General features: G+C 52.2%; 1 protein-coding gene across 2 annotated transcripts; it reads right to left on the bottom strand.

Annotated features, from left to right (window-relative positions):
- Positions 1 to 905: 905 nt before the first annotated feature.
- Tamalin (trafficking regulator and scaffold protein tamalin) lies at positions 906 to 13,313 on the bottom strand. Of its 2 annotated transcripts, none has more exons than XM_085678631.2 (8): positions 12,978 to 13,313; positions 11,084 to 11,133; positions 9,197 to 9,251; positions 8,991 to 9,093; positions 7,796 to 7,889; positions 7,626 to 7,692; positions 7,382 to 7,448; positions 906 to 1,199 (listed from the first exon to the last, which is right to left on the bottom strand). In XM_085678631.2, exons 1-8 carry the CDS (start codon positions 13,209 to 13,211, stop codon positions 922 to 924), a joined length of 948 nt encoding a protein of 315 aa, XP_085534757.1. In that variant the 5' UTR covers positions 13,212 to 13,313; the 3' UTR covers positions 906 to 921. The 2 variants fall into 2 exon arrangements, with proteins under 2 accessions (XP_085534757.1, XP_085534756.1); XM_085678630.2 differs by lacking the exon at positions 906 to 1,199 and adding an exon at positions 3,071 to 6,809 and having other exon boundaries at positions 12,978 to 13,312.
- Positions 13,314 to 24,073: the final 10,760 nt, after the last annotated feature.

Genomic DNA, 24,073 nt, shown 5'->3' with positions numbered 1-24,073 from the left:
CCTAGCTTCTGAGTGGAGATGGCAGTGTCTCCAAAGGTACCCTAACCTTCCAATCTGTGAGAGAGGCAGCCAGCAGCATAGAGGGGTTCTGCGCCAGTGAGAGGTGTAGGTGCCCTGGTCTCCCACTCCCCAGGGCATATGCACCCCACTAGTTCTGTCATTATTGGCAGCTCATGGTGTTGGTGGGAATGGGTTCAGAGACCTAGTGTAACCGACGTGCAACACCTTTTCACACATCCTTACATAATATCTGGTGAGGTTTTGTTTTGTTTTTGTGGGGGGTTGGTTTTCTTTTGGTTTTGATTTTTGATTGTTTGTTTCTTGCTTTCTGAGACAGCGTCTCAATATGCAGCTCAGGCTGATTTCAAAGTTGAGATCCTTCTGCCTCAGCCTCCGGAGTGCTGGTATTATAAGTGACCCTGTTCTTTCTCTTCTCCTCTCCACCTCCATCATTGGGAATCTTTCTATATTTCCCAAGCTGACTTCAAACTTCCATGCTCCCGGGATCCTGCTGTGCCAGCCTCTCAAGTAGCTGGAAGGACAGGTGCCCCCTGCTCTGCTGTTTTGGGGGTACTCTGCTGTTTTGGGGGTACTCTGAAACCACAAATGCCCTGGTCCAACCCTGAGCACCTAGACCAGAATGATAAAGGAAGGTGATGGGGAGGGGCCCCGCAAGTGCCGTTAAATGTCCTCTGCCGCACTTTAACCACCAAGCTGGTGCTTGTTTGAGCAGAGAAAGTAGGGCTCAGGCTGACCTTCCATAAAAGAGGAATCTGGAGAATTCCAGACAGTACTGAGTTTGCTGTGTGGGTGGGGGCTGTCACCCTAGGCTCGCCAAGTGGACAGGGAATCCGTGAGCGAGTCTATAGACTCTACAGGAGCTGTTGGGAAAGAGACTCAAAGGCAACATTTGTATCACTTTTACTTATTGTATAAGTTTGCATGTTCTCTCTTGAAGGGCCAGCTTCCAGGAGGCAAGGTCCTTCCAGTGTCTGGCAGGTCCGCTCCTCCTACCCAGTGAAGTTTGGAAACGCTCAGACTCCAACCATGCTGGTGGAAATCAAGTATGTTTAGTGTCCTCCACAGAATCAGAACCGCCTCCCATCTCGACTGTTGGATCTCCCACTGGGTGCCAGGCCCTGAGCTGGCAGGAGGCAGAGATGAATGGAGTAGGGGTTCCTCCCTGGATAGTCTGTAGGCTGTAAGGAGAAGAAAGGGAGACCAGACAGGAGGACATCTGGGTGATTCTGACAAAAGACTAGAGGACAAAGAAGGCTCATGATTCTTGGGAGGGGCCACAGCCGAGGACCTGTGAGCAGGACCTAGAGGTGCAGTATTCCCAGGTCTCCACCAGAGAGCGGCACCCTGTCCTGCTTGCAAGTGTCTCATCTCAGTCTCCTTGTTCAAGAACTTTGTGGCCTCTCTGAGCGCCTCATTTCCTCGTTCAGGTCATTTCATCGGCTTGTTGATGCAGGACTAGGCAGCCTCCAGCCAGACGAAACCTGACGTCTCTCTTGACCTTGGGGAATCCCTTAGGTCTCTCATTTCTCCAACTCCATCCCCCGTCGTCTGGTGAGCAGAAAGTACCTTCTAGATCTGGCCTCTGCTCTTGAGGTCACCCCTCTTAAGTTCCCTGGTGTGGCTTTCTGGGGGACCTAAGGTCTGACGAAGTCACTTCTTCGGCAGATGTTTTCACATGTGCCAACGATGCCCTTTTCCGTATCCAAGGCCCTTTTATGTGTCCCCTGAACCACGTTTTAAGAGCCTACCCCTCTTCCCTACCTTAATAGGAATGTTCTCATTGGCACGGAACTTCGATCCCTCCTAACTGGACTCCTTCCTCCTCCTGTGAGCTGACGCATCTCAGACCCCGCTCTGTCAAGCCCACTTTTTGTTTCCCTCCCCTAACCCGTCCTCCTCCCACAAGTTAAGTCTCACCAGTTTTACACACTCAACCCATTCCTTACCATCTCTTTACCCTGACCTCAATGTCCCTCTTCCAGGAAGCCTCCCCTCTCTGGCCCAAGGTGGAGGGGGCAGGACTAGGAGATCCAAGAATGAGAAGTTATGCCAGGGAGATGGGACAGGGGCCCAACTCCATAGGGGCCTCAGACAGACTCTTATCTGAAGCGCTGCACCTTTTCCCGCCTTGTGTGACACCTTCAGTGGAGCCCACTTTCCTCCCTGGAATTTCTGGGGGCTCCTTCTTGCCTGGGGCAGAGCAGAAGGCTGGTAAGAAGGGGAGGGAGGGAGGACAGGGAATACCGACCACACACTAAATACTGCAGTCCCTGCTCCTTCCCCACACACCCCCACCCCCTCCACCAAACACGATCCCTAGGTTAATTTTTAGCAACACAGCTCACACATTAGTCACTCCCTGTCACCCACCTACACGGCAGGAGGCTGGTGCTGTCATCCATCAGCTGAGAGGTGGGATCTGGCCCCACCCTGGACCACTCTCCCCCTCTCTTGGAGCCTTTCAGCCTGGGCAAGGGCTACTGGCATCACTCCGAGACCAGCTGCGTGGCTGGGAGGTAAGGACAGGCTGGTGAGAGTGGGGTTGCGAGGAGGAAGCCAGGAAGACCCAGGAAGACCCATAAGCCCAGCAAGGGCTGACCTGTGCCAGGCAGCTGGCCTCCTGGCAGCCATGGGCTCTGGGGACAAAAGTGAGAGGGCTCCTCCTCTAGATCCGAGAGCTAGGGATGCTCAACCTCAAAGCAAAGCAGCTGCTCAAACACAAGAGGGTGGAAAAGCTGTTTTCCTCATCAAACGTCCTCCTTCCCAAACCGGGAAAACCACAATGTCAAGGTGCAGGTGCCACCACGGCAGCCACCGCCCACCCCCAAAGGGACATTGTTAGAGGAGCCCACAGATGCCAGCTCCAGGTGAAGCAGAGGAGGGGCCGTCTCTCCCCACCCTGGGGCTGACAGGTGGAGAGGCAGAGTTTCCCTTTACCCAGCTGTGGTCCCAGAAGGCACGTGACCCTCTTGAGCTTTTATGAAGCATCTGCCGTGGGTGGGCCTTGGATGAGGCCCTTGGGGGGCAGCTTTAATAACTGACTCACAAGTTGGTTTTCATCTTTATTATTTACTGCCATGATGGGGACTGAACACAGGACCTCACACATGAAGTCTCTGGCACTGAGCCACACCCCAGCCCTGAGATACAACCTGCCCCAACAATGGCAAGACAGACACTGGAATATCAATACAAGAAGTCAGCATGTCTACCAAGCTGAAGGAAATACCACAAAGAAAACAAATGAGTTAAGATGAAGAATAATGGGGACAGAGATTGACACCAGGGGACCCAGAAAAATCTTTGAGGGGGTATTGTTAAGTTGGGACCTCAGGACAAGGAATCAATCCAGAAAAATATAGACAGAGGAACAGCATAGGTAGAGGCCAGAGACAGGCTGCCAGTGTTGGGGATAGGAGCAACTAGTTTGGTCTGAATACCAGTGACATGAAAGGAGAAAGAATCTGAGGTTGCAGAGAGAAGCGAAGAGAAGATTCCGTAGGTCTAATGCAAACCATCCCAGTAAAGTGTGGTTGGGTTTGTGTCCTACACAAGGCTTCCAATGGCTGAGAGATTGCTTAGAGCGAGGTGATGGGCCGGCCATGGTAAAAGTTCTAACTTCATATCTTTCTCCCAAGGGGAGGCCATGATGGCTTTGAAGCAGACAGAGAGTTGAGATTTGATTTTAAAAAAAAAAAGAAAGAAAGAAAGAGAGAAAGAAAGAAAGAAAGATAATTTTCCAGGCAGTGGTTGGTGCCCGTCTTTAGTCCCAGCACTCGGGAGGCAGAGACAAGTGGATCTGTGAGTTCAAGGCCAGTCTGGTTTGCAGAGCAAGTTCCAGGACAGGCTCCAAAGTTACAGAGAAACCCTGTCTCAAAACCTGCCCCCTCCAAAAAAGAAAAAAATTCATGTGTCAAGCGTGGTGGCACATGCCTGTAATCTCAGCACTCAAGGCAGAGGCAGGAGGATCACTGTGAGTGATCCTGGTCTACATAGTAAGTTCCAGGACAGCCAGGGTTATGTAAAAAGGCCTTGTTCCAAAAGTTTCAAAACTAACTTTTTAAAAAATATTTATTTATTTATTAAGCATACAATGTACTGCTGGCAAGGAAGGCACCAGGTCTCATTACAGATGGTTATGAGCCACCATGTGGTTGCTAGGAATTGAACTCGGGACCTCTGGAAGAGTAGCCAGTGCTCTTACCCTCAGAGCCATCTCTCCAGCCCCAAACTAACTTTTTAAAATTAACTGTGTATTTTTAGTGTGTGTGTGTGTGTGTGTGTGTGTGTGTGTGAGAGAGAGAGAGAGAGAGAGAGAGAGAGAGAGAGAGAGAGAGAGAGATTTATGTGTTAAGAATAGTTGTACATGTGCTACAGTGGTCACATGGTGCCACAGAACAACTTCTAGGAGTTGGTTCTTTTCTTTCTTTGCGGTTCTGAGCATCAAACTCAGGTCATCAGGTTTATATAACAACATGTGCTTTTGTCTGCTGAGGCATTACTTCCGTTTTGAAACGAGGGCTACTCATGTAGCCCAGGCTAGCCTAACTTGCTGTCTGAAGCTAGACTTGGCATCTTTGCTCCTTCTGCCTCCACCTCCCAAGTGCTCAGGTGCCATCTCTGGGCTTGCTTTTGGAAGGGTCACCTGACTGCTGTGTGAAGGGTGACCCTAAGAATGGGGGCAGAAATGATATCCACACACAGAAGGGAAACACCTTATGTGGAGTGGGGTGCGCCCAGGGAAGGGCACGTCTCTCAAAGCTACAACTGAATGCTGGCCACTGACATGGAATAGGGGTCTTTTCCATTTTGACATGGTATAGTGCCAGGCTGCTGCTAGCTTGCCGTGTGACTACCAAGTCTGTTACTCAGCAGGTTGTTTCAAGGCACGTGGTGACATTCTGGGGCTAACCTGGAACACACTGTATTATTGAGGGTCTGGTGTAGCAAGATTGGGCATAAAGCAGAGAATCCCTGGGCTCTGTTGCCAGAAGCATGCGACCTTGTGAGTGGGGAGGGCAGGCCGCTAAACCCACAAAGTCAAGACCGGGCCAGGTGGTGAGGATACAGAGGGTGTGGCCACATCTGACTGATGGGCAGGCCTTGGAGAGGTAGGAGACCGGGAAGGTCTGTAGCCAGCATCCAGAGAAGTAAGGGGCCCGCAGGAATGAAGCATGGGCCGACTGGGGACAGGAGACTGAACCTGTCACAGGGTGGGTGGACAGTGGCTGTCTGTGGACTCGGGTGCTCCCCCCAATGAGCCAGGCTTTCCCACAGGGACAGTAAGGGACTTTAGACAAGAGACCCCTATGTCTGTTGTGGGGATCTGGGGTTGCCAACAGGAGGCTCGAGTTGCGGGAGGGGGGGCATGGGGGGGGGGACTCAATTCAGGCCAGTACATGTTCATTAAAATCCCTTAGACAATTTCCCTGGCTTCGGGCTAAAAGAAAGATGTAAAATGCAGCCTGTGTTTGGAGGGGGCTGCATGGTGGAGTCAGAGCTTGCCTGAGCACAGTCCTCCCCCACAGGCAGTTACCACGCTGACACACATGCAAAATACCAGCAATTTTATACAGTTTGTGGTTTAGAAGTAACATATGCAAACACGCACACACACACAGACACACACACACACACACACACACACACACACACACACATACATACAAACCCGCTGGTACAGTCCAGACTGCCCCAGCCCACCTGAATGTACTCTTTCCTGTTCCCCAAGGAGCGCAGAATCCAGGACCCCTGCCTGGCAAGACCCACTTAGTACAGACCCCTGGAGAGGGGTTAAGCCCTTTGGGGTCAAGACTCAAGAGAGGGACCCAGCACCTTGCCCCCTTGGGTGTGTGTGTGTGTGTGTGTGTGTTCAGGGTGGGAATGATCCATCATGGATCTCCTCTCCCCAAGGATAAGGGTTGGGGAGCAGGTAAAGCTGAGGAGAGGGCTTTTGGGACAGGCCCCCACAAGGCACAACTGACCCAGACTGTAGGCTGCACAGCCCTCTTTGGTCCCTCAGACCTCTCCCAACTCCCGGTGTCTCTTCTCCCCCTGCAGAGATCCTGTTATGATGTAGGGGAGGAAAGGAAGCAACTAGGCTCCCCTTTTCCTCAGCAGAGACAAGCCGCGAACCGACCAGACCTGCCAGAGCTAGCAAGGACCCTCTCCCGCAGCTTTGGGCTCTTGAGGTCCTTGGACCGGCACTACTGTCCCCACTTTTTGCACTGGCTGTTACAATGAATAAATAAATAAATACCTCCCGCCTGCCTACCCGCGCCCCTACAGCTGGCTCTCCTCCTCCTCCAGGGAGCGGTTGAGTCCGGGGATGAACTTGAGCAGCCGCCGGCGGAAGCTGCGGTACTTGGTCTTGCGTAGGCCGGCGCCGCACAGGGCCTGCTCGCGGGCCTCAGTCCAGAGCGCGCCCGGCGCGCCCCCGCCGCCACCCCCGCCCGGGCCCGCGCACCGCACACTGGCGCTGCGGCTGAGCGTGGTGCGGGGAGCGGGACACAGCACGGCCGCTGGGCCCTCGGCGGAGCCTGGGCCTGGCGTGCGCACGGGGGGCGGCGGGGGTGGCAGCGCCTGCGGTTCGGCGCCACCGAAGAAGCACGTGTGGTATACGGCGTCGTCGGTGTCCCCCTTGGCCCGCCGCGCGCCCCCACGGGGACCCCCAGGCGCAGCGAGCAGAGGCCCAAAGGGCAGCGATCCTGGGAGCAGACCGGCGCCGTAGAGGCAGGAGCGCACGGACTCCAGTGTGTCATAGATGCTTGGGTCCTTCACCACCAGGCCTGTGGCGACAGAAGACCAGGGAGCTTCCTGAATCCTGAGTGCCCTAGGCTAAGGGTCAGAGGGCATGGGCAGGATGTCCAGTTCTTTCCTGTTGGCCTTCCTTGAGCCTCAGCCTTCTGGTTCTAAAGCTGGAGTTATAATAAACTCAAGAGTGCCACTTTGGGATAGAAAGGGAGGCCACAGAAAGGAATGACAAACGCAGACTTCTTTGTTGGAGACAGCCTCTCCTCATAGCCCTAGCAGTCCTGGGACCTACTAATGTAGACCAGGCTGGTCTCGAACTCTCAGAGATCCCCTTTTCTCTGCCTCCCGGGTGCTGGGATTAAGGGTGGGCACCACCACCGTCTGGGAAATTGTTTTCTTTTTAAAAATAAATCAAATCACAACTCTCTCTCAGTGCTCAACCCTAACGCCCAGAGCGCGAGAGTGAGTACAAAACTGTGTATCAGTTTAGGGTGATGCTGTGTCCGCAACAGTGCCTCTGCCTCTGCACTGTGGAGCCAGCAGCCTGCTAGTTCTAAGAGGGGGGATCTAAGATCGGGATGTCTGTCGGGATGTCCGACATACTCACCATGCACTAGCCGCTGCTCCTGAACCATTAGCGATCTGTATTCTCCCCACTTCTCATATAGGGTTTGCTGTAAGACACATGCAGCCAACTGTCAGGACTGCAGGACACCAGCAGGATATGGGGACACAAGGCACAGAAGACTCAGGGCTAAGGGAGGTTGAGAAAGATGGAGTCCTTCAGAGTGGGTCTGAAGGCCAGAACATGGGAAAAGTAGGGTTAGAACCTGGCCTGGTTTGGTCCTCACCTTAAGGTACTGCAGGCGAGCCTCCAGTTCTGCCTTCCGAATGGATGTCCCATACAGAGTTTCCAGTCTGAGGGATTGAGGGGGACAAAGGCTGAGCGAGCCTGAAGGCTGAGGGACCGCCACAAGGCTGAGCTCAGGAGCCCTTAGGCACTGCACCTAGACATGAATACCTGAGAACGTTGCCAGATGCCTTGATGATATCAACAATCTCCCGGTGCCGGATGCCTTCCACATTGAGACCGTTGACACTGGCAATGGTGTCCCCTGCCAGGAAGAGAAGTCAGCACTTGTTTCCCAGGGCATGAAGGAAGGATTCCAGCCAGGAAGGGCAGAATGGTAACCTGGAGAACTATTTCTGAACTCCCTTCCGCAGTGGTGGGGAGACCTGGGCATCTCTTTTACCCCAATTAAAATACATAGAACCTAGCTGGGTGGTGGTGGGGCACACCTTTAATCCCAGCACCCAGAAGACAGGGGCAGACAGATCTCTGTGAGTTCAAGGCCAGTCTGGTCTACAGAGTAAGTTCCAGGACAGCCAGAGTTACACAGGGAAGCCCTATCTTAAAATACAACAAAAGCATACAAAACCATAGGCATTTTTCCCTGCACAGAGACCACCAGCTTGTTGGAAAGAGAAACCTAGGCTCAGCGCTGGGGATCTGAGAAGACTAAGTTGTGAGGCACACCCTCAGGAAGCCCTCTCTCCCAACAGGAGGCCTCCCAGGTTCCCATGCTCCTCCTGGAGTTAGCTATGTCTGTTTATCCCAGACCTGTCTTAGACTCATTCAGTATAGGGAAGGCATGGGATTAGTGCCCAACTGGGAGCTGGCACTGGCTCCAAGCATTTGAAGCTTCAGCTTTTGGAGGTCAGGCCCTGACCCTAGGCAGGGCTTGCTGGAGACTTTAAGTGCTTGTTTGCCATCTGTAAAAAACAATCTGGATCCTGGCTGTGACTACAGCAAGGACAATCAGGAACTACCTAGCAAAGTGTTGCTGGTATGTGGGAAAGAAGGTAATGAACACCTGGGGCCCAGCTGGAGTGGGTTAGAGAGGTCTCATGGACCATTTTGAAAGACGTGGTAGTCACTCCTCTACCAGACTCTGCCCAGCTGGACCGCACAGCTGCCAGGAAGCGGAACAGCTGTGCGGCAGTACCATCACTTCCCTGGGCTCCGCTCTGGGCTCAGGGAACTGTCTCACGACACTGTCCCACACTAAAAAGCCAGTGTGCCTGAAACCAGACTCTGTTGATTTTTCTGGCTGTCTCCAAGTTGGAGGATGAAGGAGAAAAAAACATTAATGCCTTTTCTTAGGAGTAAAGTTCTCCACTGTCCCAGAGCCCTGTATTCTGGGCTCAAGGTCTACCTGGTGTGAGCCCAGCCAGCTGGGCAGGGCTGGACTCGTGAACTCGGCAGACGAAGGTCACCATCTCTACGCGCTGCTCCTCTCGGTGGTGAAGGCCATAAGTCTGTGAACAAGCAACAGGACACTCAGAACAGAGGCAAACAGATCTGCCCAGCCTTCAGCCTGGCCTCCTGACCCCTCACCCCTCTATGTCCAGTTTTCCCCACCTGGATCTCGAAGCCGAAGGTCTGGTTGTCCGTTTTCTCCAAAGTCAGCACCTTCCTGCAGAAGATACAGGGTAACAATTATGAGAACCCAGGAAAGTATGGAGGAGCTAGCTAGCTATGGTGAACCGAATCTGTAATCCTGGCACTTGAGATACTGAGGCAGGAGGATGTTCTATTTGAGTCTGAGCTACATAGTGAGGCTCTGTCTCAAAATATAATAACAAAAACAAGAGTGTGGCGGCCCCTCAGCTTAGCTCTCAAGGATGAAGTCTGATCTAGAACATTCCAGGAGGACCCAGAGTCTCCATTTGACAGCTCATTCTTTACAGATTTTTGGAATGCCCTTCCTAAACTCAACTGAAATTGGCCTCAGGGAGCTGCACAGAATTAAATTAGCCATCTACAGGGGGAGGGAGGCATCAGGAAAGGCTGTCCCTGAGAAAGGTGGATGCCTAGCAGCATCCCAGCCTTTGGGTGAGTCTGGCCACAAACTCAACTCAGTAACTGAGGCCCCCAATTTGGCCCCAGGGCTAGAGCATCCTAGCTCAGCTGCTTTGGGGAGAAGACAGCCCCACCCCCCGGGGGCCAGTCACGAGGCTGGGCGCAGACCACAACCGCTCCTCCCAGCTGTGGTGTGGCCAGCCCACCAGATGTGAAGGCTGGGGGAGGGGAGCCTGGGGCCACCCCTTCCCGAACTGAAGGCTGCCTGCTGGACACAATGGTCTGGAACCACTCCAGATTTTAGCCTGCTGGGGGAGTCCAGGGTTTCCTCTGCCCACCCCCTCCCCTTCCTTCCCGCCAGCCAGAGGCCGAATAAAGTGGATCCTAAGGCCCCTTTAAGTCTGGCAGCCTCAGAAAGGCTCTGGAGGGCCGGCCTCCAGCTCCTAGCCTGAGTCACACCCCCTGCCACCCAATGCAGCTCGCTCCCCCTTCTTCGAAAGGAGCTTTTAGCCCTGTGTTTTCCAGGGCAGGGAGCAGGGGGCCTGGATGCCCTGTGTCTGTCCCAGTGCTTTCTGGGTTCCTGGAAGGGTCTGTGAGCTTTACTTCAAAGAGTCAGATGGTAAATAGGTTTTGTGGCCCATATGGCTTCTGTCAAAAGGGTTTGTTTTACAACCCTTTAAAATATTAAAATACGCTGGCCATGGTGGCACACACCTTTAAGCACGGGGGAGGTGGAGGCAGGAGGATCTCTGTGAGTTCAAAGCCAACCTGGTCTATAGCAGAGGTCTGTAGAAAGACCCTGTCTCAAAAGAAAAAGAAAAAGAAAGAAAACCAAAAACTAAACAAACAAACAAGAAAAATAAAACCAAAAAAATTACAATAAGTTTGTCCAGTAGACCACAGGTTGCTGGCCCATTTCAAAGGAAGCCATGTCCAAATCAGGCATGAGACACGGGCAGAAGGGAACCTAAGCTTCGGGTCCTCGGGTAAGCACCCAGTCCTGCCCACATCTCAAATCCCCACGGGATGGGACCCACACAAGACTAGAGGTTTGGGGTGTCGCACTCAAACATCTGGTCATATAGTGTCTGGGTCTACTGTGGTGGGCTGGGTGGGCTTAGGGAAGCCACAGAGGACAAGCTGGTACACTCCTACGGTGTCTCCTACTTCCTAGCTGCCACCTCTCACTAATCCAGGAAGAGGCAACTTGACAGAGATTGGGGGTGGTTAAGGAGCACCTAATGACTCAAAAGTGCCCCCCCTTATTCTGCCGCCCCTTCATACAGCCCACACCCCCACCTGCCCCTCAATCCCAGCAGGGAAGTCATGCTCAAGGATGGAGATGCCTTCCAGGGGGAGTGGGTTGAGAGGCTGTGTGGTGCTCCCCCTCCCCCAACACCTCACTTTTCTGGACCACAGCAGGGGCTTTGGGTGGGGGTGACTCACCGCTGCTGTTCAGGGCTCTGGCTGAAATTCTTCCACCGGAATCCTGAGCCCTGGGTAGGAAAATGGCCAGAAAAGACAATGAGAAGTGGGGCTACCCTTGAGCAGGTGCTGAGAAGCCCTCTCGAGGAGGACTCTGACCTGAGCCCCAGTTCTGAATGTAGTACCCCACTTCCTGATGCCAATCTTCCCTCCCAACTCCCTCTCTGCTTTGGTGCTGGTGTAACTATCTGCCAAGTGCAGCTACTATTCCTCCTCCCAGAGTTCACCCCAACCCGGGGACTTCCAGGACACAACTGTCCTGGGTTCTAGATGGTTGGGTGACCTCTTTTCCTCGACTAACCAGCTTGGGGAAGATTGTGACACTGCTGGGATCATGTCTGAGGGGCCAGGCCTTCCAGGCCCCAAAAGCTGAGGCAGGAGCTTTCCCCTAGCTGCAGAGAAAGAAGGGTAAGAAGCCACCGGACTTAAGGTCCTAACTAACTCCAGGGTCCCAGCCAGCTGGTCTGTCCATTTAATGGTTCAGACAGACAGTAGTCTGGGAAAGCAGAGAATCAGGAGCTGAAGGTGGTAGAGGTGCCAAAGCGCCTAAGAACAGGCTGCCTGGGGCCGGCTGTGGATGCAGCCAGCTGTATGCCCTCCAGATAGACCTGAGTCTCTGGATATTGCCGTGCATTTTTTTTTTTTTTGAGCAAAGTATATAACTAAATAAAAAAAATCAGAGTCAAACCTGTCTCACACTATAGTTGAGAAGCAGGGGTTTCATTTTTGAAGAAGACCCCCCCTCAACTCTTCAGGGCCCCAGAGAGCCTAAAACAAACTCTGTCCCTCCTAAGATTTTAGTTCTTAGAGGATGGAGGAAGTCCCATCCGGGATCAGCCCTTCCCCAAAGTGCCAAAACAGCTTGAGGCCTTCCTGGGTTGTGCTCTGGGTAACACTCCCTAACCCCCAAGCTACCCCAAAGCTAGGAGAAGGGGACCCTCTTTCAGAACCAAAGATTAGCCTCAGGGTGGGGACAGTACCCAAATAGGCCAAGGAGGAAGGACTGGGTAGTACAGAGAGACCCCTTTGTCTTTCAACTCGATTTTCATAAAATGCAAATTCTCAACAAGCTGTTCATTGTATGAAGTGGGGAGCCAGGGGCCCGGAGAGAAGGAAGGGGCCGCGTGGAAAGGCCACCCATCCCTTCTCCTTAACCTAGGTCTCGGCACCCAGGTCTTCCCAGGCCAGAGGAACAGTCTCACTAACGGGGGGGGGGGGGTACGGGGTGGGGGATGCAGAAAGCGAGCGGGTGCGGCCCGCATCCTTCCTGCCCTGTGACCTCTCCCACCGCGTCCGGTCCTGGCTGAAGTCAGGAGGGCGGTGCTCTCACAACCCGCATCTTAGATGCGGGACAAAGCGTGGGGCCCTGATCCCGGAAAGCCCGGCGTCCTAGTGGAGGGGGTATTCTCGGAAATTCGCAGCACTACTTCTAAGGAACCATTAGTTTCTCTCCCACCCGGGGCTCCAGGACCCTCAACTTGTCTGAAGCAAGTGTTGGGGTTCTTCCCTAGATCTTCTTGCTCCAACTTCAGGAGGTGCTCGGGCGAGGGGGTCCTGAGAGTTTCTAGACTTCTAGACACCGACAGGCTGAGCGGGAGGCGGCAGAAAGCCAGATGGAGCCAGGCGGAGAAAGGGGGTGCTGGGGCGGAGTCAAAGCAGGAGAGTGGGAGGAGATGGGGCGTTCGCGCGTGGGGAGTGGAGTGGAGAGCCAACCCAACTGGGGGCGTCGTGGTGGCGGGGACCACAGCCTTCCGAGCCGGGAGTGGGCGCCTTTTGAGGACAGGGCCGAGCGAGGCGGGCGGCCCCGGCGCTGACACGCGGTACTGAGTCTGGGGGCGTAGGTTAGGGAACGCACCTTTCGGCGGGGCAGGGTGCCCCCGGACACTGCGAGCGCGCGGTACAGCTCCGCAGGATGGTAGTCCTCCAGCGCGGCGTACAGCTCGTCCCCCGGGGCTCCAGGCGGAGCGGCGGCGGCTGGGGGGCCCGAGCGGGTCGGAGCTGCTTCCGAGTCGGGAGCCGGACCAGCGGGGTCCGGCGCGGCCGCCGCCTCCTCCTTCTGCTGCAGCTTCCTGAGTCGGCGGAGGGTCATGGCTCCGGCGCCCGGCGCCCCTTAGAGGCTGCGCTCACTCTACTCTGTGGTGTTGGCGATGGCTGGGGGAGTCCAGCCGAACGGGCCCCGTGTAGCCTTGCTTTATAGACTCCCGAGAGGCGTGGGGAGCGGCCTCCAATGGCCTCGCCCCCGACACGCAGGCACCGCCCCGGGGGTGGGGGACCCGCTATGGCGAGCCCCGCCCTCAGCGCGCCGTGGACCGCCGGGCTCGGGAAACTCTGGGGAACTTGGGCACTCAGTGGGGTAAGCCTAGTCACCCACGGCACCCAGGACATCTGGGCCGAACAGGGGTGTCCGTGCTACCTGGAAGCAGTCTGTGAATGCTTGTTGGATGAGATTTGAAGTTTGGGAATGAACGATGGCTTTAGTGGTTCGTGGAGATGCGGGCACAGTAAGAAGTGGTAAATAAACTGAAGGAAAGTTTGAGATCCGGGAAAAGAGGGTGGGGGGTCAGACTCGGTGGGGAAGCCTGGAGGTGAGACATGCAGGCGGAGCGGGGGGGGGGGGTATGGTTTCTGAAGAAGAACCGGGAAGACATCTATAAACTGACCTCGCAGAAGGAGTGAGGGGATGAGGGTTTCACCTTCCACCCGCATCCTTTCCCAGCTAAAGCCGGGAGAAAGGGAGACTGCGGAAATCTGCAAATAGTTTTAGTTCAGAGCCCCTTCCCCGTGCTGGAGTCCAGGCTCCCTTTCCTCAGTGGTGCTCAGAGCTGGACTTGGCGGGTGCTGAGCCATTCTCTAATCCTGCTCTTTGTTACCATGGCTGCCAGGGTGCAGGAGAGGCGGATGACCCAGCCCATGTCTGTGTAACTCCCAAATAAGAAGTGAGAGAGGAAAGTGGTCAGTGTCTAGCCGCCATAGAGAGAGCCGGTTCCACATTCAGAGATAGGCTACTACATGTGCGCTTCAACCTTACGAAGTAGGTACCACTGTTACCCCTGACACGAGGAGGAAACAGACCCAGGCAGAAAGCACCTTGCTAGGAGAGGGAGGATCACTCAGAGGCAAAGCTCAGGTCCCGAACAAGGCGGCCTGGATCTAGGGCTCCAGCCTACTCTCTCTGACTTCAGTGATGTATCAGGAACTGGCTGGACCCTGGTATAACAGAGGCGCTTGGTCCGGCAGGGGACAGCATACTGTGCATGCTCTATGTAAGACATATACCACATACCACAGCGTGCGGGGGGGGGGGGGGTGGCAGGAGGGAGCAAAGGCCAGAAGGCCCTATCTCAGAGGCCAGGGAAGGCTTTCTTCTACCTGTTTCAGTACAGCAGTCTGGTTATTTCCCTGTGTTTTGCCCACCCCCAGACCCCTGCGCCCCCATACAAGAGGGAGGTGAGAGGGGTGCTCCTCCACACTCAGAAATTGCACAAGTCCATATGGCAGGATGCTTGTGGGGTTGGGAGTAGGGATGGCTTAGAACTGAGGTCTAGCTACCTTAGTGTTTCTCCTTCCTTTAATCACCAAGTGGCAATCAGTCGAGGGGCCAAGGGAGTGTTGGTGGGGAAACATGGGACTCTATTGAGAACATTAACACAGATGGACCCCTGGACCGTCTGTCGCCTGCTCCTGATGGACGACATCTGTAGCGGGGGAGGGGGAGGGGAATTACAAAGACAGACGGTCCAAGAGTTTCTTTCATATTTATTCTAGTGCTTATCCATGAGGGGCCCCTCCCCAAGAGGACCCTGCACAACCTCTTCTATGAGGGAGCCACCTCCCTACTCCAGAGGATTACTTAACGAATCTGTGTCTAATAGCCTTAGACACAGACCTCCTTCGGGCTGAAGGAGAGCAAATATTCTTCCCCATAGTCCCAGTTCGTGCAAGTCCGGCAGCCTCTGGCCTCCAGGGAGAAGCCAGCACAGGGAACTGAAGTTCTCACCTAAGAAGGAAGGTGCTAGAAAACCCAGAGCATGTGTGAACCCAGAAAAGGCAATTTCTATAAGTCCTTGGCATGGTTTCCTCAAATCCTAGGATTTCAGAGCTGGAAGGGGCCTCACGTTCTGGAAAAGATGAGTGTGGTCTAAGCCCTCCCGCCTATAACAGCAGCCAGAGAGAAAAAGACTCCCGTGGATGGGCTTGGGAACCCAGGACTCTTGACAAGACTGCAGTTGACAGCTGGGGGAGAACCTGATGACCGCCTGCTTCCTCTGCTATCTCCTTGGTTTCTCTAGCAGGGGAAGGATAGCCCTGGGTGCCTCCCTGTGGGATGGTGATGCCCTCTGCTGGTCATGAGCTTTGTGGTGGAAAATCTCCAGATTCAAAGGTGGGCTCTTGCCTGCCTCACCTGGACACACAGCCTTTGTCCCTGTCAGGAGGATCTGGGCTCAGCTGGTCACTGAGTTCACAGTGAGGGACTTATAAGGAGGGAGGTTGTAGGGTTCCAGGAACAGCAAGAGGCGGGATGCATAGTGTCGTCCACTTCTCCCCGATATACTCCTATCCTTGTTATTAAGAAAAAGTCTGGCAAATGGAGGTTGCTGCAAGATCTTAGAGCAGTAAATGATTGTATGGAAATTATGGGGACAACTCAACCTGGGTTGCCTCCGCCCATGGGTATTCCTGCTGGATACCATCTTTTAGTTATTTCCTACATGGGAGCTCCAAAAACTGTACACACTGACAATGGGCCAGCCTCCACCAGCACTGGCTTTGCTAAATTTTGCTCTGAGTTCTCTATTTCTCATAAAACAGGAATACCCTATAATCCTGTTTATAGTGGAGCGAGCGCATTGTACGCTCAAAGCCTATTTGCATAAAACAAAAAAAGGGGGAATATGGTTCCACCCCCAGAGACCATTTATCTTTTATTTTAAATTTTTTGACTGCTGATGCTCAATCTCGTACTGCTGCTGACCGGCATTGGCGGCCAGATTCTTCTGACATGACTCATGGAAGAATCTAGCAGATGGCACCTGGTATCATCCAGATCCTGTGCTGGTGTGGGGAAGAGGGGCCGTTTGTGTTTCCTGCAGGATGCTGACAGTCCAATATGGGTACCTGAGCGTCTGGTAGATGCTGTGAATTTTCCTGTCCTGAAGACAGGACAGAGCCAAGAAATCAAATAGACACCAGTTTGTCAACTGAAGAGTTGGTGGGATCCTGAGGAGCTGGCTGTGGTGGTCCGAGTGCCGGGATTGTTCCTCTATCGACCCATCCCATGATAATGGCAGCCATTGCTGTGGCTGCCAGAGTGGCTACGGCTGCTGGATTTTCCATTAGTCAGTCATTTGCTTCTGCTAGCACAATGGATATCTTCTCAGGGCAGGTTGCAAATGCCTTGGCCACTCAAATTGAGCTAAATTTACAAATGAATATTGCAGTTAATTTTGCAATTGGTTTTGGTTAAAGACCACTGCTAGGTTATACAGTAAAAGGCTTATTGCTGTTATTCATGGACCCTGGAGTGCACAATTTACAACTTGGCTCTTGAGATTATTCTAGTTAACTATACCAGGGTTCCTCCCACCAGCGCTGAGACCTTACTTAAAGGGCTCCAATTTGGGCAGGCTTATTAAGGATTGAGCAGGCACAGCCTCCTTAAGGAGTGCTTATATGTGCTGGAGCATCATCTTCATGTTTTTATGGTGCCAGAACCAAAGGCAAGTTCAGATCAATGTTGCCACTTGGCAAGTCCTCTTAGCTATTGCCCTGGAGAATCTTTCAGCACAAATCTGGCTGAACTCGGTGATGGGTGACTAGTGAGCCAATGACAGGAAAGGTTTTTGGGGGGCTGCCCCAACCTAAGACCAGAAACGCTGTTTTGACCTGGACGCTTTCCCATGACGGGTGAGGGGTATTGCCTGATGTCCAAGTCCAATGACACCTAAGACAGGCCTAGTCATATAATTTATATAAAAGACCCTGTAGGGCCCATGGGTCTACCCCTGCTCCCGGGGTTCATTTTGAGGACAGTCTCTGGCCAGCCAGTGTTTCCTGTTTGTTCCTGTGCTCTCTCTGCCCCCCTGGTGATCAGCTATAGGGCATTGTTCACTCCACCTTGGGTGTGGTAATTTCCCACCTGCCTGGGAGTATTCCATTGTGCAGCCACTAGGTATTTAAGGTTTTCCCTAAATTTGAATAAATGGCATTCAGCTGATCTCCTTTCGAATGACCCGGGTCTCATGTGTTCTTTCAATCTCCAGGCCCTTGCCCGGCTTGCGTGGCTGTACCGAGAGGGTAATGCAGATGCAGGAGTTCCAGGAGGTGATACAGGGGAAATGCACTGGAGACTGGAGGCCGTTGCTGGGTTTTCTGGGAATAGTAACCTCCCTTCACAGCACAGCTCCAGAGCCCAGCCTTCTGCTCTCCCCAATCTCCTCATAAGCCACGCCCCTTGTCTAGCATCTGTTCTTGTCCTCCAGTCCTGCTGCAGCCATCAGCAGGCCTCCTGCCACTCCAGATGTCCCTTGCCAACCCCCCCCCAACCTCCCATGCCTCCCAGCAAATCCCCTGTGGATCTGCTCCTGAGAAATCTATACTCTGTCTGCAACTAATGCAGAAGCAGGTGTCCTGTTCCCAGGGAGTTCAGATTTCCCAGTTCTTTGGCTTCAGCTTCCCTGGTTGAGATGGGGTCAGTCTAAGAAGGGACCTGGACTGTGTGGGATTTGTAGGGACTGTCTAATGAATAAAGCCCCTTCTCACTTCCTTAGGACAACCCTTTGCCAAGTCTCCCACCAATCCACAAACCCCTGTGAGGAAATGGGAGAAGTGACTTCCATGACCCCACAGACCTGCTTTAACTCTGGGGTGCCCTCAGGAAGGTGGAACACTAGAGTGTGGAAGTTCGGGCCTTCTAGAGTCTCAGTGAAGCAGTTACTTCAGGACCCAGAACTGGCAAGGATGAACAGCTCTGTGGATGCCGCCTCTGCTTCTGCCCTGGGGGTGGGGGTGGGGGTGGGTGGTAGCAGGGCAGGGCCTGGGGCTCAGCTGGCTCCCTGGTCCACCAGAAATGAGGGTTTGGGCTTCAGTTTTGTATGACATCACTGCTTGCAGGAGGTGTAGAACAGCCGGCGGGCAGCTGGCTGGGCAGGGAACGCTTGTTTTCTTAATGACTCCTATTGCCTAACTATGTTCATGGGCTGGTGTTGGTGTTGGTGTTGGTGTTGGTGTTGGTGTTGGTGTTGGTGTTGGTGCGGGAGCCCGGCTAGGGGAGGGTTCTAGTAGCAGGCCTGATCCAGTACAGCTCAGTGAAGTGACTCTGAGAAGGTCTTCAGGTAGGAGTCAGACAGGGCAGTTTGTGTTGAATATGGGTGTCTCATGGTCTAGTCACATCCAGAGGCCATGGGCCTTGACTGGCCAGGCTGGAGCAACAGAGGGACACTCAGTCTGGTTCTCCTCAGGGCAGCAACATCTCACTCCTAAAATGTGGAGTATATATTATCTTACCTCCCTTCAGCAGCACAGACACTCATGGGAAAGGCAGAAAGTGACGGCTCTTTGGGCCAGGACTCCACAGAGCTCTTCTCTGTTGGCAAAAGCACACCTGTTCCGTAGCATAGTCCCTGGCTTCCTCTCCGGGGACAGCGCTGTGCATCAGGCTCCCAGTACCCAAAACACATGCTAGACTTTTAGACCAAGGCTCTGCCACTGACTCCAGACAGAAGCCAATTTCTCCTTTCTGCAATGGTTTGTGTCTGATCACAAATCATGTGTCTCCTGCCCACTGGCTCTGTCTCTCCTCCCAGTCCCGTCCCATCCCCCCCTCCGCCGTCTCCCACCTGCTACCACTGCAAGTTCCTCCAAACGTCAGTACAGACTTCCCCTACGGACAAACAGGGCCACACCACTTCTGTGCCTGCTCACAACCTCGGCTGTGTTTGCATGCTGGTGTACCACAGGCTCAGCCCTTGGAGTGATGGGGGAGTCTTTAGAAGGTGGTGCAGTCCGCAGGGCTCTGTCCTGACATGGGACTGGTGCTGGCTGGTTTTGTGTCAGTTTGACACAGGCTGCAGTTATCTGAAAGGAGGGAGACTCAAAAGAGAAAATGCCTCCAAGTGTTTCAATGTCGCCCTGTTAGGAAATGTTATTTTCAAGTGTGGTGCTTTTGTTTATGCTGCATTTGATTAACTGTGGAACTGTGACTCTTTGCCTGTCTAAAACACCTGATGTTCTAATAAAGAGCTGAATGCCCAATAGCGAGGCAGGAGCAAGGATAGGCGGGGTTGGCAGACAGAGAGAATAAATAGGAGGAGAACCAAGGAGCAAGAGAACAAGGAGAGGAGGACATCAGGGGCCAGCCATACAGCAAGCCGCAGAGAAAGAAGTAAATATATATATATATATAATATATATATACAAATATGTATATATACATATATAATATATTATATATATATATATATATATGAAAGATAAAAGCCCAGAGGCAAAGGGTAGTCAAGATAATTTAAGAAAAGTTGGCAAGGGGCTGCAGAGATGGCTCAGTGGTTAAAAGCACTGACTGCTCTTCCCGAGGACCCGGGTTCAATTCCCAGCACCCACATGGCAGCTCACAACTGTCTGAAAATCCAGTTCCAGGGGATCTGACACCTCCACACCAATGCACATAAAATAAAGTTAAATAAACCATTAGAAAATTAAAAAAGAAAAAGAAAAGCTGACAAGAAACAAGCTAAGGCCAGGCATTCATATAAGCCTCTGTGTGTGATTTGTTTGGGAGCTGGGTGGTGGGACCCTCAAAAAAAAAACAAAAGAGTAAAACATCATACAACATAGACCTGGCTCACCCGAAACTCACTCTGTAAACCAGGCTGGCCTTGAATTCAGAGATCTGCCTGTTTCTGATTCAAAAAAAATGCTGAGAGGGGCTGGAGAGATGGCTGAGAGGTTAAGAGCACTGCCTGCTCTTCCAAAGGTCCTGAGTTCAATTCCCAGCAACCACACGGTGCCTCACAACCATCTGTAATGGGGTCTGGTGCCCTCTTCTGGCCTGCAGGCATACACACAGACAGAATATTGTATACATAATAAATAAATATTAAAAAATTAAAAAAAAATGCTGAGATTAAAGGCTTGCCCTATCCAGTCCAGACCGATTAGCAGCAGAACAAATTAAGACAGCCTTCAATGGCATTATCCCTACACGAAGAGTGGTGATTTTGACTTTCAGAAGGGTCTCCATCACAGGACCTTGAAATCAGTGTACAGCCGTGAACTTCTGTTCTCCTGCCTCTCTGCTGAGACGTACCATCGCCACACACCAGCTTTACACATCGCTGAGGATGCATGTGAATGACAGCTAAGCACCACCAGCTCCAGTAGGCTTTAACTTATGGTACAGTAGGCATGCTAGCTAATAAGAGATGTTTGGGGGCTGGAGAGATGGTTCAGCAGTTAAGGGCTCTGATTACTCTTCCAGAGGACCCGGGTTCAAATCCCAGCACCCACATGGCAGTTCACAACTGTCTATAACTCCAAGATCTGACACCCTTACACAGACAAATATGCATATAAAATAAAAATAAATCAATTTAAAAAACTTGGAGACCAACACAAGAGGGAAATTTACTGATTGGCACAGAGGGAGCTGTCTCAGCAGAGGTCAGAGCATTGCCACTTCTGCCGCCTGCCCCTCAACACAGTAACAGCTTCAGGTAACTCCCTTCTTATATTCCTGGCTGCCTTGATGTGGCCAAAACAATCATGTTTGGATTTGTGCTGTTGTCAAGATCTATCTTTATTTTATAAAATGAGTGTTTTGTTTACATGTTGCCCACAGAGGCCAGGAGAGGCTGCTGGAGTGACAGCTGCCAGCTGCCATGTGGGCACTGAGGATGGAACCCCAGTTCTTTATGAGAGCAACCATGCCTTTAACTAACACTCCACGTCTCCAGCCATGTGTTTATTTATTGTATATCTGTGTGGGTGTGTCCAGTGCCGCAGTGTGAGTGTGGAGGTCGGAGGTCAACCTGTGGAAGCTGGTTCTCTCCTCTTACGTGGGTTTCGGGGATCAGAGTCAGATCATATGAGCAAGGGTCTCACTGTATCCCTGGCTCCAACTCACTATGTAGACCAGCCTGACACAGAACCACCTTTGCCTCTGCCTCTCAAGTGCTGGGATTGAAGGCCGAATGCCTTCAATTCTTCACCCTTCAGGGCCCCCTTGATTTAGAGATAGGTGTTATGTAGCTCAGGCTAGCCTTAAAATTGTCTAAGTGCTAGAATTATACTACCTAGACACAGTAGTATCTGCTTGGTTTTTAACTTTTTATGCTTTAACAATTTCATACATGCATATATTTTGGTCATCCCCCCCCCATTACCTTGTCTTATGCACTCGTGGATCTTGAATGGTAACGTTTTTGACTGGAGCCTCTCCCTTGCTCAGTCAGCAGGCCAGTGACTACTTCAAAATAGATGTCCCTTTTACCTCCTCTTTCCTGTGTTCTTCAGCGTCCTGTCTGTCCTTATCATGGTCTTGCCTCCCCCGGTAGCCATCTGTCCTCCAGCAAGGAAGGCCCTGGAGAGTCTGGGCATTGCTCTGTCATTGGACCTGCCCTAATCTGCCTTATATTTGTACGAATGGGGCCTCTCTAGGTTAAGCAGTCTTTGAAGCCAGGGCCTGGCTTACACGTTTTTGTGTCCCGCCTATATTTTAAATCCTAAGGATGCTAGGAAATAGCTAAAAGCTCATCCATCCTGAAACCTCCAGAGCCACACCCCCACCTTTGGTCTCTCAAATGAGGGTGGCACTGTCCCATGCTACATAAAAGAGGCCCTAAGCTGAGAGTGAGCGCTGCTCCTGGGTGAGCGCCGCTGTGACCAGCCTCATCTTCAGGCTCCTGCCACCAGGCAGACTATGCTCTCAGACAGTGCCCAGACAACCTTTCCTTAAAGGTGCTTCTGTCGGAACTTTGTAACCAAGAAAACGTGACTAATACAAGGGCATATTCCCAAGGGCGTAAAGCCCCCCCACATCCCAGTGGCACTGGGACTGAAGAGCATGCTTTTGATATAAACTTTTAGGGGACACTTATCCAAACAACAGCATTTCTACAGATGTGGATGGGTTCTCTACAGTTGAAAGCCTTGCACTGAGGTGTTCAAGGAAGAACTCTGCCTTTAGATTCAAGACTGTAGGACCAATTCTCCCCGCGGAGTTCTGCCCTGTTGGTCATTTTTCTTTCTTTCTTAATTTTTTTTGATTTATTTATCTTTATTTTATGTGCATTGGTGTGAAGGTGTCAGATCCCCTGGAACTTGATTTTTCAGACAGTTGTGAGCTGCCATGTGGGTGCTGGGAATTGAACCCGGGTCCTCTGGAAGAGCAGTCAGTGCTCTTAACTGCTGAGCCTTTTTTCCAGCCCCTGCTTGTCATTTTCCAAATTTTTGATTTGTCTCCCCTCACAACTAAGTGCTTGTCTGTCTCTTACACACCCCTCTAAAAACGCCGTTATCGCAGTGGTTGCTTTCTGCAGAACCTTAGTTCTACCATAACTGGCTTCACCCGAAGCCTGCCACTTGCTCTTGTCACATCCTGTTTATGTTCCCCTCGGCAGTGACTGGCACCGTAATTACTCCCAATTTTCCTTTGAGTTTAGCAAGCATATTCCCAAGACCGTAAAAATCCAAACACAAATCCAGGGGTCAAAAATGGCTGTGGAACAAAACACCAAGTGACTCACGCTTCGGGTAATTCGATGTCCGCAGCGTCACAGGCCTTACCATTCTGACAGTCGTGCTGTGTGTTGGGGCAGGGTGCTGTGCATGCACACGCCACAGCCTGTAGGTGGGTTAGAGGACGATTCTCTAGTTCGTCTCCCACCTCACCATGCAAATGCTTTTACCAACTGGGTCCTTCCCCTGCTCATGGTAAGTTTTCAATAGACCTTTGCTAATGTTAACTGAACAACACGACAGCCTTATGGGCCTTTGCTTAGAAGAGAGAACAAGGGCACTGGAAACCTGCAGAAGACACCCAGGAGCTGCTTGTCCCTTCTAGTATGCAGCAGAGTCTACAGATACAAGCCGCGGCACAGGCATCTTCGACGACCCTGCAGCAGAACTGGGTGCCTGGTGGAAGGAATCCTAGGGACCCCATCTGAACCCGAGACTGCTCCTAGTTCATTGTTTTGGAACATTTACACCCAGCCTGCTGGAACAAGGTCCAAGAATGGAGTCGTGTGAGAACTGAGTGCTTGTGAGAACACTCAAAGGAAACAAGAGTCTTGTGACCGGTGTCTTCAAAAACTCAGACTTGTTCCTGGAATGTGTTTACCCTTCCAGACGTAGGGAACAGAAGTGATCTTAATTCAGATTACCCATCAGGACTGGCTATTGCTACCTGTATATATGCTTCTGTGGGAAAACATGTTTGTGCCACACGCGGCTTGTCCCTGTGGTTGTACACAGCGTCAGCTCGCGGGAACTTCGCCCTCAGAGTATCAACTGTCTGATGCTCTGAGTAAAGCTGACTATTGCATGAGACTTTAGTCAGCTTCATTTTTAGGCTCCATTTTCCCAGGTTCAAGCACCAACTAGAGTGATGAGTATCAGCCATGCTTTGAAAATTCCAGCAAAACCATTGAAGACTCACCTGAGTCTCCTAAGTACCCCCAAACTCAGTTACAAGCAGAGTAAAACTGGGGAATCTCTTTATTTGCCTTGGAGTCAATGGTCTGTGATCAATTAGGACCAATGTCATTTTTGGTAAACAGACCAAAATGCTAAAACACAACACAATGCAGTCTCTGCTACCTCCGGCTGCTTCGGTCACACGGCAAGTTCCAGAAGACCTGATGTGCAGGTCACCACCACACACGGGCCCCGCCATCCCCACCCTGGCCAAGCCCTGGGAAGTCATTACATATGGAAGGCAGACAGCAACACAGCAGC

Source organism: Myodes glareolus, chromosome 19, assembly GCF_982192425.1.
Source record: "Myodes glareolus chromosome 19, mMyoGla1.1, whole genome shotgun sequence".
Taxonomy (NCBI): domain Eukaryota; kingdom Metazoa; phylum Chordata; class Mammalia; order Rodentia; family Cricetidae; genus Myodes; species Myodes glareolus.
This window is presented reverse-complemented; position numbering and strand designations above follow the sequence as displayed.

Coding starts and splice junctions, on each gene's coding strand:
- Tamalin (XM_085678630.2), bottom strand. CDS start 13,211: ATGACCCTCCGCCGACTCAGGAAGCTGCAGCAGAAGGAGGAGGCGGCG. Junction 11,134..12,977: donor GCACCCTGCCCCGCCGAAAG/GTGCGTTCCCTA, acceptor TTTCCTACCCAG/GGCTCAGGATTCCGGTGGAA. Junction 9,094..9,196: donor CCTTCGGCTTCGAGATCCAG/GTGGGGAAAACT, acceptor GCTTGTTCACAG/ACTTATGGCCTTCACCACCG.